Genomic DNA, 18,247 nt, shown 5'->3' with positions numbered 1-18,247 from the left:
ATATAAGTTGGGCTTGGTCCATACAGGAAGGCTTAGCTAGGAAATGTTCATTAGATGCTTTTGGCAACGATTTATTCAAGATTCTTTACTTGTGTCCATTCGGAAAATCAGTTGGCACATCACATCGCAAAACAAAGTGCATGTTTAATACAAAACAACAACATTATTATTATAATTAGGCCCTATTTGATATTTTGATTAATGGATAATGGTACGAATGAATTAAGATTTGTTCTACATCTTTGTGATTTTAAACATTTACCCGAGGGTAGCCAAGTAAAAGATGCGTTTAGTGGATGGGAACTGTCAAGATATTCTTTACCTTATCAATAATTTTAATCTCATAGACATCATCTAGATGTCTATTTTGTTGTAGAATTTTTCCAACCTGATTTTTGATACACTTATTCTGTTATAGGCCTTATCGTTTTTTCTTAATATCACACCGTACATAACTTCCAAACAAAAGAGCGCTTTCAATAACAGAAGAATAAAAAGGGCTCATTCACTGACATGGAATGATCGCATTATATGGTACTGATAATTCGTCTTCATAGCATAAAGTAAATATTTGATGAAAATTGCTTTCTTGGCATGGTACCAAATACATTATATTGTTTGGAGGTGTGCATGGTGAAGTAATTAAATGCTAGATACCACTACCACGTATATAGTTCTCTGAAAAGCACTGTTGTTTTTGTTGAGAATGTCGACGTTTCGATTGAGTATTGGTATCACCCACTGATATCACCAGACATAAATTAAATGCATTGCCTCTCTACTGTACGCTTTTTTCCATCATTATTATATGATGCATTTAAATGTGAATAAATTGAATTGAATTGAAATTGAATTGAGGTGCTTCTGTCGTATCTGCAGAGAATCCGAACAAGGAAATACTTTTATGATTGGAAAGAGAGGATTGCAGCTGATTGGTGAAAAATAAACAATAGCTGAACTGCACAAAAAGAGGGAAATCCCCGTGACCAGTCGAGTATAATGTCTAGCCGTCGTATGTTGTATTGCAAGTACAGTTCTAATCGCGACACGCCTATCATCTATATTAATTACGTAGTTCAGAGGTTTGGTGTGGTGCCAATGCTACGTCCGTGTATATAATTTTTCTCAAGAAGAGGTTTAATTTCAAAGATTAACACAGGATGACATCAAAGGAAGGTCTGATTTAGTAGTATAGTAATTATTCTCTAGGCAGGCTCACTCACTGGGCAACGGGAAACTTTGCTGTTTTGTACATAAGACACCCTGCCTAAGCTGTTGGTGTAGCCAAGAAGGTATAAAACGGGTGTAGCCTAGGATTAGGCCTAATCCTGGCCTGCTGTAGTAGGCCTAGCTGGTCGTATCTGGGCCTAGCCTAGTACAGTAGTATGCCTAAGAATAGATAATGATGTGCTATATGTTCACTGCAACTTCGTATTGTCTGTTTAGTTTAATTTAAATTTATCCACTCTGGCATTTTCTGCAGGGTTTTTGAATTTAGTTAGTTTACTGATTTTTCGCAAACATCATACTAAATTCTACAGCTCATGATGGATGGATGGATGTTTCTTTTTATCCTTAGGGCAATATGGCTTTATAGCTTTCCTGTTCGGGTACTTTAATAGTATATTTCAGGCTTTGAAACTGATTTTCTTTCAGTTGAGTGCAAACTTAAATTTGTACTTGAAGACTTAATAGCACTCTGGGGTTATTAACGTAGCCTTTGAGTCTTCTAATAGAGTAGTTGTTGTTTTGGTGCTCATGTCAAACTAAAATATAAGTTTAATTTACAATTTTTTTCTTTTTTTTTTCAGATGAAAAAAATGGTGCAGGAGGTGGTAATGATGCACCGCAAGTAGACAGTAAGTACATCTGCATTTATTTTTTGCCAATTTCCATTTGAAACAAATCTTTTATTATCTTTAAATCTGAAGTAAATAATGGGTTAAATGATATAATCAGTTTTTTTTGTAGGCCAGTCATTTTATTATTGTTCTATTTTAATATGTTTAATATCTTTAGAATACGATAAAATTATATGTAATAATATTCATATTAAGTGATTTTTAAGTCCCAACAATAGATATACGTCATGCACCTTTATAACACAGGTGGGTGAAGTGCGGCCCAAAGGCCAAATGATGATGATTTTGTTGTGGCCTGTGAAAATAAACTAAAAACCCTATTTGTGGACCCAACAACCATCTCTAGCTAGAAAACACCTTGTATTTTTATGCCCCAACAACAATCATTTTTAAGAGTAATTTTAAATCTGAGAATAAAGTTTTTTCAAGCACACTAGAAAAGTCAAAGTTTGGGTGTGGCCCTCAGTGTTAAATCAAAAATTCACTTTGGCCCTCTGACTGTTTTTTATACCCACCTCTTGCCCTATAAGAAATAAAGTTAAACCCATAGTCTACTGACCGCTTGTACAGTACTATATTAATTTAATGTAATTACATTTTTTTGTTGCAGTGGATGACTTATCTTCCCTACTATCAAAATTTGGTTTGAAAACTTCTGAACAAGAATCTAAACCAAAGTCAGAGAAGATTTTAGACGAGTTAACGATTGAAGCTGTTGCAAAATTTATGAAAACTGAAAAATGTAAGATTTTATGGGCATTGTTGGATATGGTAGCATTGGCGTAGGCTGAGGTGGGGGGAGTCTGCGGATGAATCCCCATCGAGGAAAATTAGTTTCCCTGAGTGGGTTAAAATAATAAAAATGACCATTGAGTTTTCATTGGAATAAGAAATTAGTTCCATATTCTCGATTTTTGCACCTCCCAGGTAAAAACCAGCCTATGCCCTTGGGATAATTCCATTGGACTTAATAATTGTAAAGTTGTAAATTGTAATTACAGCTAAAAGCTAATTGCTGTATCTGTCCCAGTGTGTGCCACCTTATCTGCCCTGTACCTGACTCTGTATCTGCTATGTATAGGGATATGCTATCTATCTCATGTTTGTATGGAGGAAAAATATCCTTCCCATGGTATACCATATATTGCCTAAACTTGATTGCTTACAACTAGAATGTTTTCTTACAGGTAAAAATATTGTTGTGATGGTTGGAGCTGGTATCTCAACATGTAAGTTTGATGTTTGATTTATGCATTTTTAATTTGTTAACTACTTTTTATAATAATAATAATAATAATAATAATAGGATTATAAAAATTCACCAGGATTATTTAATCCATAAAAAAACATTTGATATCATAATAATAATAATAATAATAACAATAATAATAATAATAATAATAATAATAATAATAACAATGATGATAATATCATCCATATTATATCACAATTTGAAACCTACATGATATGGACTATGAAAACACGTATTCAAGTCTATTTACTGCTTTTGATTCATCATTATGACAACAAAGTTGTCTTTAAATGTGGCAAAGTCAAGCCAAACCAGTCACTCGTCGCAAATTGCGTTTCAGAGAAAATGGTTAAAACATGCTGGAATGGAATTTTTAAAAGTCTATTTTATTGCACTAAACCAGCCTTTATATACTTATACATCATGCTATGCTGATATTATCCCCATTTTCAATGTTAAAACAACACTTTTTAAGGATTTGATGATAGTTTATACATGAGAAATGCCCAAAATCATAAACTTTGTGGGCTGATTTCTCATGCATTGTTCTTTAAACAGTTGTATGTTTAAATCATCTTGTAACTATCATTAGGAAATGTTGGATTTGAATGATTTTTTACCATTTTATAGCCCTTATTTTACTCACTGTATTGATAACTCAAAATCGATTTTTTGTGGCGAGTGACTGGTTTGGCTTGTCTTTGCCACAAATTGACACAAGTGTCATTTTGAGAATAGCTACTTCATTTTTAATTTTATGCCTTTTGTTCTTTCGCTCATAATCCATGTAAACCAATTATGAATTGTACTCCTAGCTTACCTTATAACTGCAGTGGCCTATCTAAGGGGGCACTCCCCCTAAAAAATACTTGCTCTCCCCCATTGAAAATGTTCAATGCAAAAAAATCACGCTCAAGTAGATAAAAATCACCTTATTTTGCAAGCTACCTACCCTCACTTAATTATCAAGCCTCCCAACCCCACCTTCGCATCCCCATCAAACCCCCACCCCATTCTAAGACATCTAAAACTACCACTGCATAACTGGTACCCCATGCTCTCTTTATTATTGTTTATATTTTGATATAAGAAGTAAAACCAAATTTCTTTTACAGCGGCAGGAATCCCAGATTTTCGCTCACCTGGGAGTGGACTTTATGACAACCTTCAAAAATACAACCTCCCCACTCCTCAAAGTATATTTGAAATTGGATACTTTATGGTACGGTAATTTTTTTTTCTGTTGTGAAATTGTAATAAGTAAGGCGCGACTTTTTTTATACATCGTTTAGCGAACCCACCGCCTCCAATAATGATGGTTTTGAATAAAAATAAAATGTTATTTTTTGCCAATTAGCGTACATGCTGCTACGAAAAAATGGAAATTTCAGAAAAAAATAAAAATTTTTCTTTATTTTTTATTACAACTGTCGCTGATTTGAAATCTCCAAAAATAAGATATGTATATTTCTACCTAATTAGGCCTATGTAAATTTAAAGCATTTAACCATCCCATCACTACACTGTTTACATTCAACAATAAAACTGTATGTTTATTTTCTCCTCCTTCTGGATGTTTTTGGCAAAACCATAGTAAAGAAATTTTTTTTCCACCCTCCTCTGACGATTTAAAAAAAAATAAATTTGCGAAACAAGGTTTAAAAAGTATCACCTAATCTTATTCTTTGTATCTGTATTACTGCTAATAATGACAACTTTATGTTTACTATGAAAGGTATGTTGGAAGACAGGTAGCTTTTAAAACATAGTTTGTCTGTGATACTATGCAGCTTATGTTTATATTATCAATGGGCACTCAAAATACCACTCAGGATTAAATTCATATATCAATTCATCTGATAACTTTATTAATACAGCAGAATTCCTCCTTTGGGACACCTATTAAAGGGACAACCCTATTATATGGGGACACTTTTTTGGCCACGAAATATGGAAAATATTTCTTTTAAAACTACAGGCAACCCCTAGTCAAGGGACACCCCTATCAATGCTACACTTATTTTGGTCTCAAAGCTGTATTTAAAATTTGAAGTTGAAATGTATTTTTTTGTTTGTACGTAAATGTTTGCATTCTTGTTTAATTGTAATCGTTTAATGACTGTTTTTATGTGTAAGCAGTGTCTGAGACTGATTTGGTTTACACTTGAGCAGGGCTGGCAAGTCTCCCCACTTACCCTGGAGTATCCAGGAATTTTGGTTCATCTCCCGGAAATTCTACATTTTCTACCAGAATTTGAATTTCTCTTGTATTTCTCCAAAATTTTTAAAAATGTCCACAATCAGGGCTTATGCTAAGCTACAGTAAATTTTAAAAGTTTTAAAAGATTTATTGAACATTTTAGGCAGCAATATGGTATTAACAGTGACCTAAATCTGTTTGTTTTATATTGAACAAGGCGATTTGTACATGCATGTTAGTACCGTTTGTACCGTTAGTAACGTTTTAGTTAGTACACGCGTCACAAACCTCTGCCTGTCCTGCAAGACAAAATCTCCAGGAATTTGACTTTTAATTGGGACCCCTGCCTTGATTCATGAAAGATGATTTAAAATGAATAAGCTTTAATTGTTGTTTGTTCTTTATCTTCCAGGAACGACCTGAACCATTCTTTAAATTAGCAAAAGAACTATATCCAGGCAGTTTCAAACCAACGCCTTGCCACTACTTTATCAGGCTCTTAGCTGAGAAGGGCAAGCTTCTCAGGGTCTTCTCGCAAGTACGTACACTACTTTACTGTATATACCGACTACATAGATTCATGCCCTCTAATGCTTACAATCTATGTATATGGTATATAAAACAAATATTTACTGGGTTTTAATTGGGTCATAGTTCAAAATATAGCCCTGTGGATCTGCAGGCTGTACTGTCCCTTGACTTCATGTTGGGAAATGGTACAGCCTATCACCTCGGGCTATATTTTGAACTGTGACCCCAACCCAGTAAATATTTCTATACTATCTCATTCTTCTTGATAGAACTTCTGGTGTCATCAGCTTGGTCGGACCCCCTGCCAGACAAGCATGGACCCTTTGTCATCCTCTTAAGGGAGTCAAACTGCAAATATAATTTTGACGATTCAGCTTCTTAATGCGATTTATCATTTTTTCGTGGCAAAGAAGAATTGGCCCCTTAAACCCCACCCAGTGCGTTTGCCCTTGGAACTTAATCAGAAGTTTTACAGGGTGCCTTGGTTCACACCACTGTAGAACTTGTTCACCTCTGTCAGCAAATCTCTGCTCTAACTTGGCATTGTTGTAATGATTGGGTCAGGCTGTTTGTTATAGCCTACACATTGCAGTATAATGACTCAAGATACAAGCATATAACAAAACCTTAATATACCACAAGTTGTTCGCAGCAGACATTAAAGCATCCATCCAATTGAACTTACAACATTGAACGTGCAATATTACCTGTTAATATTTTAGAACATAGACACACTGGAGAGAATTGCTGGTATTCCAGGTGATCTCATCATGGAAGCACATGGAACATTCCACACGGGACACTGTCTCGGAGAATGCAAGAAGGAATACACTCAGGAATGGATGAAAAGTAAGTGGTAAGCTCTTCAAGTGGTAGAAATGTGCTAAAGATAAAATTCCAAAGTGCCCAGAATGCGATGGCATTGTGAAGCCAGATATTGTCTTCTTCGGTGAAAGTTTACCAGCACGATTTCATCATTTAATCAAGGAGGTAATGCGATTTAAGAAAGCTGTTACAACCTATTTATTTCCAATTAGATGTAGGCATAGATGCGAAACATCTCTATGGCACCGGTAAATATTGTCTAGGCAGTCCTTGCACCTTATATTGCAGGGGAACGGTGCAGGAATGTTTGAATCCTCTTGTTTTATTTTTTTTTCTTTTGGGTTTGTCTTTGGTTAGTGTATTTCTTGTTTCAATATCTGATGAGTTTTTTCAACAGTATAAATAGTACTATATAAATGTTGCATTATTATTATATTGTTATTAGTACTCACGTATGCACGCCATTGTAAAAGAAAATCCCCCCCCCCCACGTCCCACTGGAAATTTTTGAAGCAAAAAAATTATATTCTATAGTAGTTAAACCTCATACTACCTTATTTTTCCAGCTAGGGCCCCTTACTTCATCATCGAGCCCTACCACTTCACTGTGGCGCCCTCCACATCTTCCCCATTTCAATACCCTTAGATGCGCCACAGCCTTAAATGAATGGTAGTTTTCGTCCTAATGATTATTTCCTTTCTTGTCAATTTCACTCTATTTTTTACCTTTTTGTATAGGATTTTCCAAAAGCCGATTTACTCATTGTAATGGGAACGTCTTTGAAAGTACAACCATTTGCAAGTCTCGTTGATAGGTAAATATTTGTTCTTAAAATATATATACTGCACCTTGTTTAGTTAATTGGTTATTAGACACTTTTAACTATTTTGGTCTGAGACAGCTATTGCTCTTGCATCCACTTTATAATATTTTATAATGAATTGTGTATTTGACTTTTTAAGTATGATTTTATTTCTTTTACATATCAATACACACTTGCTACTTACTTAGATGGAAGTTGTGCTTTATAATCTAGGTCTCATAAAATAGAGTTGTTATTAATCCTGAGTTAATTGGTTATTAGATGCTTTAACTATTTTGTTCTTAGACAGCTGTTGCTCTTACATGAATTGTATATTTGACTTTTTACTTATGACTTTATTAAAAGTATGATTTTATTTCTTTTACATATCAACACACACTTGCTACTTACTTAGATGGAAGTTGTGCTCTATAATCTAGGTTTCATTATAATCTTATAAAATAATGTTATTAATCCTGAGAAAAACATATGGTGCTATACAGGATTCGAACCATGACCCTGAGAATGGAAGATGAGCATTGTAACAGCATTACTGGTGTCCTACTTTGAAAGATAATTATTTTTTTCGCTCTATTCACTACAGGGTTAAAGATGACACCCCTCGGCTGTTGATCAACTTGGAGAAGTGTGGGCAGGTATTTTGACATGACATTGCTTCAGCCAATCCCGGAAGAGTTCTTCTCCTGATGAGTGGCAATTTCACTTTCATTATTATTCAGATGAATACTGCACTTGTTAGAAATTTATACTGTATATTTGTTTTTATTAAATAATTTCTTTGTTTATTTTTACCTGTCAAATATATTCAATTACATACCTAACATAATTATAAGCACATAATTATACTATAACAAAACTAGAAACAGCTGTTCCTTCTATATCCACTCAATAATACTTATAATAAAAATAAATTAATTAATTTGTTATTATTAACATTGTAAACATATATTTTTGACATTGCTATTTATGTATGTATATTATTTATGCATGCAAAATGCATCAATTTAATAATATATAGGTACAGCAAAATAATAAAGTAATAGATAGTAATAATGATCATATAATTAAACTTTTAGGTGGATCCATTCATGAAGATGCTGGGTCTAGGTGGTGGAATGGATTTTGATGGTGAAGACAATTATAGGTAAGTATGAATGAATGCATAAAAACAAAGGCAAGACAATAACTTGATTGTGATGATTATAATGATGATAATGTTGAAAATGATGAAGAAGATGATAATGATAAGGACAACATCTATAAATAATAATAAATAATAATAATAATAATAATAAAAATAATAATAATAATAAATAACTAGCACTAACTCGGACTTAAGGGGAATATCTTTTGTGTTATTTTCCACTTAAGATTGTTTTTTTAATTTTTCCATTGTCTAAGTGCCCCTTAACGTAGGTTTTAGTAAAAAAATAATAGTAATAATAATAATTATAATAATAATAATAATAATGAGGTCAAATATCTGTAAATTATATTAGCATATCTGTGAAAAATTCTAATATTCAGAGACATATAGACAATGTTTTTTTTTTTGAATGATTTTGGTGGCAAAATCGTCTGAGTTTAACTTTAAGAAGTTAAATGACAGCAAAACGGAATAAAGCAACGAAGCACAAAGAATGCCTTTCACTCCAGGTGCCATGCTAATAGCAACAATCGGCGCTAGAATCAGCCAGGAATTAGCGTTGTTCTACAAAGCGTGAATAAATCTTGGTTCTTTATAAACTAAAATAACCCGTAAAACATTAAAACCTCACGAAAATAAGGTACACTCACACCATTAGAATGTTCGCCGAACAATTCGTATTGAAAATCCACACCAAAAGGCATTAAAACACGAAAAAAAACGGCAGAGAATCAATAACCGGGAGCTCCACAGAAACACGTCCGCACGCCTTGCCAGCTTGCTTTATTCTTGCTTCAAGTAATTCATTCATTTATTTTTGTATTTTTGCATTCATTTATTTATATGTGTATTGTACAATATATGAATAAATTGAAAAAATATACTTTTTTTGGAGAAAGATAATATGGTGGATTTTATTTTGTGAAAAAAAAGAAGAAAATAATAAAGATATTAATTGAGATAACTATCAACAAACTAATTCTCCATGCTATTTACAAGTACCCACTTTGTACTCATTTGTTTGTTTGTTCGTTCGTGGATCCATAATCACAGGAGATACACAGTGTTAATGTAGCTTCCTTTAGAGAATAATTGCGATTAATGGATTCTTGTTGACTGGTACAGTCGTAGTAGGGTCACCACCATAGTACTTTGTACTATGTAAAGTATAATACAGTCTTGAATTCAAGTTTTTTTTTTTTTAAATGAGTAATGGTCTGTTACACTTAAATTTCAGGAAGAGTTAGAGGAAATGGTGAAAAATGAACATGCAAAGATTGGCAAAGAGGAAGATGCTGCTATGAAAACAAACACGGCACCCAAGCCTAGTAGCCCAAGTAAAGGTACAAGCAGCTTATAGAGTCCACCTGCAAAAGTGTCTCATATCATCTTCGAAATATTAAAATATTGCAATGGTGTTTTATTTGGACTTCAGCTTCAACTGAACATTGCTGCTCATCTTACCATAAAAGCACCTCGCCGACAACATACCTCTCCTGTTCTTTTCTCTCTTCACTGAGTTTCCGTCACCAAACAAATTCCTACAAAATACTGTATTAGTTTTTCATTTATAAAACTCTCCATTATCAGGCCCCTTCCTGTTTTTCCGATCTTATTCAGTTACACTCCCAAACCTGCTGTCGTTCGCTTAGATTTATCTCTAGCTCTTCCACACTTAAACCTGTCCACAAATTGCTACATACTATTGCCGACTCCTTCAGCGATGCTGTTGGTCAGCTGAATCTGGGAGAGCTACGCAGTGCAAGGATTGCTGAAGCGACCATGTAGCGATTGTATGGAAACCAGACTTGACTTCTCATATATTGCGATCAATACATGTACACAAATTTCAACTTTTATAGAGGTACAGTATCATGCAGTGATTTCAATCACTACAGTACCATTTTTGTTTCTCACTCCCCTCTACCTCCTTTTCTTTCTTTTTTTTTAGGGGTCCCTCTCCCTAAATCCACTGCTGCAAGTAAAGGTACAAAAAGCTTAAAGACTTCATCAGAAAAAGTCAATGATGGTGGTGGTAATAAATGTGTGGTTTGGGCAACAAACAAAATTCCTTCAAAGACTACTAGCCCAAGTAAAGGTACAAGCAGCTTAAAGGCTTCATTAGGAAAAGTCAATGGTGGTGCTGCAAAGAAAACACCATCAAAATCTAGTACCCCACGTAAAGGTCCAAACAGCTTAAAGACTTCATCAGGAAAAGTCAATGGTGGTGGTGATAAATCTAAGGTTGGAGCTGCTAAGAAACCACCATCAAAGTCTAGTATCCCAAGTACAGGCACAGGCAGCTTAAAAAGTTCATCAGGAAAAAGCAGTGGCGGTGCTGCAAAGAAAATGCCATCAAAATCTAGTACCCCAAGTATAGGTGTAAGCAGCTTGAAAAGTTCTTCTGGGAAAAGCAGTGGTAGGGCTGCAAAGAAAACACCATCAAAATCTAGTACCCCAAGTAATGGTACAAGTAGCCTTTAAGGGCAGCCAGAAGTCATAAGATATAAAAAATCATTTAAAATCTTTATTTTAATTAGTTTAACAATAAACTAGATTGGATTCCTGTCCCTAAATTTTGTCATAGTGAAAATAAATCAATGTTTGCTCCAATGGCGTTCCATATTATACTTTAAATTCTACTCAAAGATCTTATAAACACAAGATAGAATTCTCCGCGATTTATGCGTGAAAATTCTTGCAAAATTGAAAACTTTTGAACCTTGACCGCTCTGACCATAGCGTACGCCACGCAACTTTACGTTTACGTGTAACATTTAGAAGCATCCGATTTACAATGCGCCCTCTCTTAGAACATAAGGAACAAATTAACGTACTTGGTAACGAACTTATGGCGTAACGCGAACACCCTATCTCAGATCCATAGCAACGACTAGGACGCCCTCTCGCAAAACTGATTACTTTTCCGTGTCAAATAGACACTTCTATTTGTTACGCGTAAATCGCGGAGAACGATATCTTGTGTTTGATTCTACTACATAAAGACATTGGTGGCGCTCTCCAAAAGTTTATAAGACTAGAAAAAATAATTAAATTAGAGACTTGTGTCAATTCTAACAAGAAACACATAATATACTATTGAAATTAGATTAAACAAATGCGCTGAACTAAGATTAACAATAAATAATTATCAATTTGAACTGCTCATACATTTTTTATACCTTGTATGGAGTGGTAAAATGCTTTAAATTTATATAATGTAGGAAGAAATATACATATCTTATTTTTGGAGATTTTAAGGCAGCGGAGGGCATAATAAAAATGAAAAAAAAAATTTTCTAAATTTCAATTTTTTGTGGTGGTGGGTGTGCTAATTGGCCAAAATTTATTATTTTTTTCTTTGATATAATCAATATTGGCGTGTATACTAAAGTTATTACTTTTCAATTGTAGTTTTGAACTAGATTATATTTAATTTATATACAGTACCTCAGTAAACGGTCTGAGATTTAAGAACCATAGCTTCTATGAATTGGGTAGCCAAAACTCCCAATATTAAAATTAGATAGAATGGTACAAAATACAATTACAACATTTACCTTGCCAATATTTGTGTTTTAATGTTGTTACATCATTGCTATGCCGGGAGAATAGTAGGTTGATACAGTAAAAATATGATTCATAATCTTTTAAATTTCAATATATAAATTCTTTAATGTTTCAATTATCACTATAAACTGTAGTTCAATTGGATGAAATTTTATTACAAATGGCTTTGTAAAAAATGAGATGAAGTTTATTTTAATCAAGGTTTGAAAATATTAAATTTTGTATTAAAGTATTTGAGAAATATGGATTTACATATCTATATTTGTATATATTATAAAAATGAATACAGTAAAGAATTATAATGTGTAAGGAATAGAAGTTGAGTATTGTGTACCCACTCATAATTATGATAGTAGATAGAAAAATAACAGCATAGGTTATAATGGATGTTGAAATATCTTGGCCATTAATAAGGTTTAGGAACCTGAATTGTTAATACAGCAATTTTATTTGGTAGTTAAGTTTGTTGTGTAAGTTAGTAGACCACTACTTTGCAATATTTAAATGATAATTGGTATTCAAGATTAAACTCAATAAAGAAATTAGGGCAATAAATGTCAAAGTTCATGCTGCACGAATGTTTCAATATTTCTCAAAAGACTGCATAGCACAAAATGTTGTGGCCAAGTAAATTTAGGCCCAGGATTTATCAATCTCAGCTAAGCAAATGCCTTGAGTCAAAAAAGTTAAGATGTCCCTAAAGCAAATATCCTAAACTGATTTATCAAACCATCTTAGCAAAACCTAAGTCTAAAAATCGTCTTAGATAGTGCATGCGTACAATCAACTTTTTAATTTTAAGCAATTTTTAATCTACCAGTATTAGCAATATTGATTTTGACTTATTATTATTGACTTAAGCAAACAAATGGACTTAAGACAAATTTAAGCTTATTTCTAGTTTAATAAATCTGTCCCCAGGACCTGTAGTAATACACTGTTCATCTCTCTCATGACTTTAAAAAAAAAAAATATGCTTTTATATGAATGAAGAGAAATAAATTCCATGTTGAATTGAACTAAGTTTTTTTTTTTGTTTAAAAGTACTGTAACTAAGTTTTTTTTTTTTTTTTTTTTTGGTTTAAAAGTACAGTATAAACATAAAAACCACTGTGTAGTAAAACAGAGAAACTTTCCAACTTGGTTCTCAATAATTTTTATTAACAATTATTGCATTTCTTAAATCACTATAAAAAAAATTCAACTACACTACTGTATAATCGTGTATAAAATAAATCAATAAAGCTGACCTGACAATTACACTGGAAGACATAATTTGATCATTTGAAATTGGTACAGTACATTACAAAATGTTTGATTATTACTATAGTATAAACATTATTTACTATATGTACTGGATTTATTAATTTTCCCATATTGCACTTATGGTACAGTACTGTGAAGTTACTATATATTCTCACACTCATTGCACTGTATATAGTACCAGGGGGAAAAGTGAAAGTAGCTATTTGTATAGGTGGCAGCAAAGTTGAATGCTCAATGGACCTGGTAAGCATTTTGTGAGTGGGACAAGACACAAAGGCTACAGCAGGAGCCACGGTGTTGAGGTCCGCCGGCAAAATGTCCCTGACAAAATTAGCCTTTTTATTTCGTTCGGGGAAATTTGGTGATTTAGATAATGTAATCAAAACTGCCAAATGATGAGATAAACAACAGTCAACTAGTGATCCATGCCTCACCCAAAGTCAGCCTGTTGTTTTGTCAAAATCAAGATTCAAACAATTTTTTGTCACATTATTGGTGAGCCCACAGGGGTTGGCCCACTCACTAGAATTGTTGGGTTCTGGCCCATCTATAAATCATATATATATATATATACTCTTTATCTCTTTCAATATTTTAATGCAAAATCTTAGTCTCACGGCCAAATTGTGTATACATTGAAATTTTTGTTAAAACAATATATTATATATATTTAAAATTCTTAAAAATTTATATAAAAAACATGAAAAGTTTTAGTTGTAAAAATAAAATGGTACCTCAATGTTCCTTTTTTCGTACTGGCTAACAATTAGACATGCTTTTGGCAAAAATGTATGATTTCCAATAAGAACAAAAATATATAAACTAAAGTAAGAATTATTGCAAGCAATTACAGAGCTTTCAGCAATGAAATTTCATCAATCTTCATTGACTACTCTGTAGTAAAGTTGTTCAAACCAACTTAAAAAAAAATATTTCTTTACGAATTGTGTAGGCAAAGTAATCGTGAATAAATATAAATTATATAATGATATATATAATTTAATAGAACTTTATATAAATTTATTGCTTTGCATCACAAGTCTGCCAGCTAAGTTTGGTCTTATCACACGTGCAATAAGGTGGGTTACAGCAAGGATGCAGACTAGGTATAGAGGTCACGAGTAATGAAGGTCGCACGGTTAGTGTCTCCTTGTGGCTCAGAAGCGCCTCTACCACTTTCTCCAGAATATCACTGTGACGATTAATATCTAGCGGATAGAGTTCACTTGGATCCTGTTCAACGTTGAACATGATTGGTGGGTCATGAACTTTGATACTCTTACCATCGCATGGTAAGCATTGATAGAAGTTTTCTTGAGGTACTCCATGTTTGCAAACCTTGTGAATGGCAGGGTTATATTCTTCGCACGTAAAAAAATGAAATTTATACGGCCCATATCGTACAGCATTCAATCTATCACTGCAATAATAGAATAACACCCTTGTACCTGTGTCGGTATTTTCCAATATGGCATCTTTTACACTCTGTCCATCGTAGGTTACATCATCAGATACGCTGCCATTGATCATATCAAGAATTGTGGGATATAGGTCCAGACTGCTTATAACTGCAGTTGATGTTTGACCAGGCTTTATTGTCCCAGGCCACCATGCAATGCCTGGAACTCGAAATCCTCCTTCCCATGTTGAGCCTTTGCCACCTGTGAAAAATTTGAGAGTAGGCACCTGTTTCATTCCAAAGTACTTCACTTCCTAATAAGTACCAATTTATACTTTTGGGTGAAGAGACAATTTAAAACAGCATGGGTCCGCACTTTCTCCTGCAAATCATGGGAATCTCCAGAAAATCGGAATGGTCAACTGTATTCCCACAAGCAAGAACCCCTGGGGAAAACAACCCATATTCCGCAAATTCATAATATTTGCATATTTTCAGTACGTTATTAACAAATGTCTCATGGAAAACAGTGCCAATGGGTATCATTATGCCCAGCAAAATAATGTTTGATGTGTTAAGAAAGCTCATTTAACCAGATCTGCTGAAAGTGGCTTGAGACCTCCAATACAGTGAAAATGTTTTTGCCAAGAGGACAAGCAGTTTGACCAAAAATTTGACATTTGATTAAAAGCCAAGCTGCACAACTGTGCCATTAGGTTCTTCAACGTTTGCTTTATTTTGTATTGGTGGGTGGGGACCTTCTTGGGTGATGGGGAGACTTACATGCTCTACCAGCAGACAGCCAGTGTTTTGTCTCTGTGACTCCCAGATTGTTTTCACCTTTTGGTGTTAGTTTCTGGTTGTTTTCCAGATTCAGTGCAGCGCTGTCCCCTTTTCTCTTCAGGTGGTGGGTCATGGTGGTCTCTTCCTGATCCTGTGACCCCCACCCCCCACGCATATGATTCTCTCAAGGAATGTATTTTTTATTCATCTTTTATTCATACTTTTTTAAAATTACCGAATTGCACTGTTTTTGCCAATCAGATCAATCAACAGTAATTTAATTTTTACCATGTTGTTAAAATGACAAAAAAGGAGTATTGTATCGTATTTTATCGTAAAGTTACTGTGAATATAGCAAATTTTTAAATATAGAATGAAATTAAAGAAGTATACCTTTGAATGAACCTGCTACCCCTCCCTCATTGCAGAGTTCTGTGTGTGGTCCGTGGTCTGAGGTAAACAGCACGAGAGTATTATTCTCAAGACTTAACTGTTTTAATGTGTCAATGACCTCCCCAACAGCCCAACTCATATCATTTACACAGTCTCCGTATATACCTAGAAAAAATAACAATACAGAAGATTATAAAATAATGGATTATATCATTATGCAAGTGGAATTTCTATTTGCAACAAAAACAAAATAATAAAAATTTCTAAAAAAAAATACTTTAGTTTTCACTTAACCACACATTTAGATCTGAGGCAAATTTTCAAACTAAATCTTTATAATTCTCTAACAAAATATTTCTGTAAATTAATTTTTTGAGAACAGGAAACAAATTGATGTTAAAAGAATATACTGTATAAAAAAATCAGACCTCGTTTTGATTTTCCTTTGAATTTGTCACCAGCAAACATTGCATCATGGACATTAATGAACGAGAAATAGAAGAAAAAAGGGTGATCTTGATTTTCATGGATGAAGGCTTTTGCATCTAATACCAGCAAGGATGTCAACTGTTGTAGTTTCACAGGTTGTTGAACTATTGTCGTGTTATAGTACAAAAAACATATTGAACGCAGTGGATGCTCTAGATGTACCTTCAAAAATGTGACAATGAGAATATTTACCTCACCATTGGATTATAATACGAAAATGTTTACATTTAAACACAATACAAACTAGAGCAATCACTCCATAGAGTTTAAAGCTCCACCCTGTGCCTGAATACCAACAATATGCAGGTCGTGTATGATGAGCAAAACTGCAGCATACCCTCAAAGAAATAATGGAATCACCTATCATATTTTGATGTGCCTAATAGGCATATTATTTTCTTGAGTGCTGCAGCATACCCTCAAGAAAATAATGGAATCATCCATAGTATTCAGGCACATTGTTTTCTTGAGTGCTGCCTGAATACGAGGGGAAACTCCAAGGGAATCACGCATCGTATTCAGGCACATTGTTTTTTTGAGTGCTACCTGAATACCGGGGCAAACTCCATGATTTTCTTTTACGTTCGACTGGTAAAAAAAATCAAATACTGTACAGTGCACCCTCCTATTTGAGAACGCTCTAATTTCCTCTGATTCGAGACCACTTTTTCAAAGAACCAAATAACAATCGTCAATTTTCTTTTCACACAAAGCTAACCCTCTAATTGGAAACAGAACCCCGAGACTAAATTTTCAGGGCTCAAAGTGGTCTCGAATTGGAGGGCGAACTGTATAAAAGCGATAGCCAATTATGTTGTAATAAGTTTAGAATGATTAACGTGACTTACACCAGTATCATCACACTGCCAGTGGTTTGTAAAGGGTATGTTGTAGCCCACGGTGTCAAATCCATGGTGAATAGGAAGATGACGGCCATCATCATTGTGAAACTCATTCATCCCTAAAAGGAAAACAACATTATTTACTTTTTTTTTTTAATAAGGTGAAACTTTTTTTATACCATGTTAGTGAACCCGCCGACCACCAATAATGGTGTTTTCGAATCAAAATAATAAATATACTAGAAATTGCAAATTGCAAGTGAAGTGCTGCGAAGTAAAACTGCATAAAATGTTCTTCGAACAAAATTATTTATGCGAGTCAAGTGAAAATAATGAATAATAAAAATATAACAAATAATATGAGACACGACCCATTGTATATATTATTATTAGAACAGTGTTGGTACCGTGTACAATAGTGTTTTGCTGCAGTGACATCTCGTTGCTGGCGACTCGCTGCTGCTGGCGATGACTCGTTGCTGGCGAATCGATCTGCGCATGTGTTTAAAATGGTATTTATTTCCGAAAACAGTATGCCAGTCTACAACAAGTGTCGCCTAAATGTAATAGTTAGCACGTTGAAATAGGCTAGTAAATAAGTTTAACTGGGTTCGTAAATAATATTGGCCTCAAAATAATGTGGCTGAGACATGAGCCGATTAAACGTAGAAATAGGAAACCTAGAAATATAGTAAAAACGCTGAATAGTACTCCGGCGTCGCGACATGCGGATGTTGGTACGAGTAGGTTAGTCTACAAACGTCGCCTAAAGTAATTGATTTTACCCGGCAGAACGAAAGAAGGAAACTCCGCTTTTCAGTAGTCTTAGGCGCAGGTTTTTTGACAAACAATGACCTTTCAGAG

The 18,247-nt window shown here is 34.0% G+C and overlaps 3 protein-coding genes across 3 annotated transcripts in view; 2 read left to right on the top strand and 1 right to left on the bottom strand.

The window, feature by feature from the left end:
* The first annotated feature begins 930 nt into the window (after nucleotides 1-930).
* Nucleotides 931-8,642, top strand: LOC117105735 (NAD-dependent protein deacetylase sirtuin-2-like). The gene is given in 11 exon segments (XM_033246995.1): nucleotides 931-1,176; nucleotides 1,812-1,859; nucleotides 2,473-2,604; nucleotides 3,050-3,091; nucleotides 4,230-4,336; nucleotides 5,727-5,852; nucleotides 6,568-6,720; nucleotides 6,722-6,835; nucleotides 7,409-7,485; nucleotides 8,078-8,129; nucleotides 8,571-8,642. Coding segments are annotated over 11 exon segments (939 nt in total). The 5' UTR covers nucleotides 931-1,160.
* A 2-nt stretch (nucleotides 8,643-8,644) lies between these two features.
* Nucleotides 8,645-11,125, top strand: LOC117105842 (zinc finger CCCH domain-containing protein 18-like). The gene is made up of 3 exons (XM_033247149.1): nucleotides 8,645-8,668; nucleotides 9,879-9,984; nucleotides 10,593-11,125. The coding sequence occupies exons 1-3, from the start codon at nucleotides 8,645-8,647 to the stop codon at nucleotides 11,123-11,125; spliced, it is 663 nt and encodes a 220-aa protein (XP_033103040.1).
* A 2,959-nt stretch (nucleotides 11,126-14,084) lies between these two features.
* The window catches only part of LOC117105649 (arylsulfatase-like), a gene marked incomplete in the record, with an annotated part of 7,669 nt that continues 3,506 nt past the window's right edge, over nucleotides 14,085-18,247 (bottom strand). Inside the window, 4 exon segments of the mRNA XM_033246851.1 lie at nucleotides 14,085-15,138; nucleotides 16,053-16,217; nucleotides 16,481-16,703; nucleotides 17,390-17,502. Coding sequence (XP_033102742.1) covers nucleotides 14,498-15,138; nucleotides 16,053-16,217; nucleotides 16,481-16,703; nucleotides 17,390-17,502 — 1,142 coding nt within the window.

The sequence above is a fragment of the Anneissia japonica genome, unplaced genomic scaffold, assembly GCF_011630105.1.
Source record: "Anneissia japonica isolate Jap-2015-1 unplaced genomic scaffold, ASM1163010v1 scaffold287754_len4335492_cov202, whole genome shotgun sequence".
Classification (NCBI taxonomy): Eukaryota; Metazoa; Echinodermata; class Crinoidea; order Comatulida; family Comatulidae; genus Anneissia; species Anneissia japonica.
This window is presented reverse-complemented; position numbering and strand designations above follow the sequence as displayed.

Coding starts and splice junctions, on each gene's coding strand:
- LOC117105842 (XM_033247149.1), top strand. CDS start 8,645: ATGAATGAATGCATAAAAACAAAG. Junction 8,669..9,878: donor ATGAATGCATAAAAACAAAG/GCAAGACAATAA, acceptor CTTAAATTTCAG/GAAGAGTTAGAGGAAATGGT. Junction 9,985..10,592: donor GCCTAGTAGCCCAAGTAAAG/GTACAAGCAGCT, acceptor CTTTTTTTTTAG/GGGTCCCTCTCCCTAAATCC.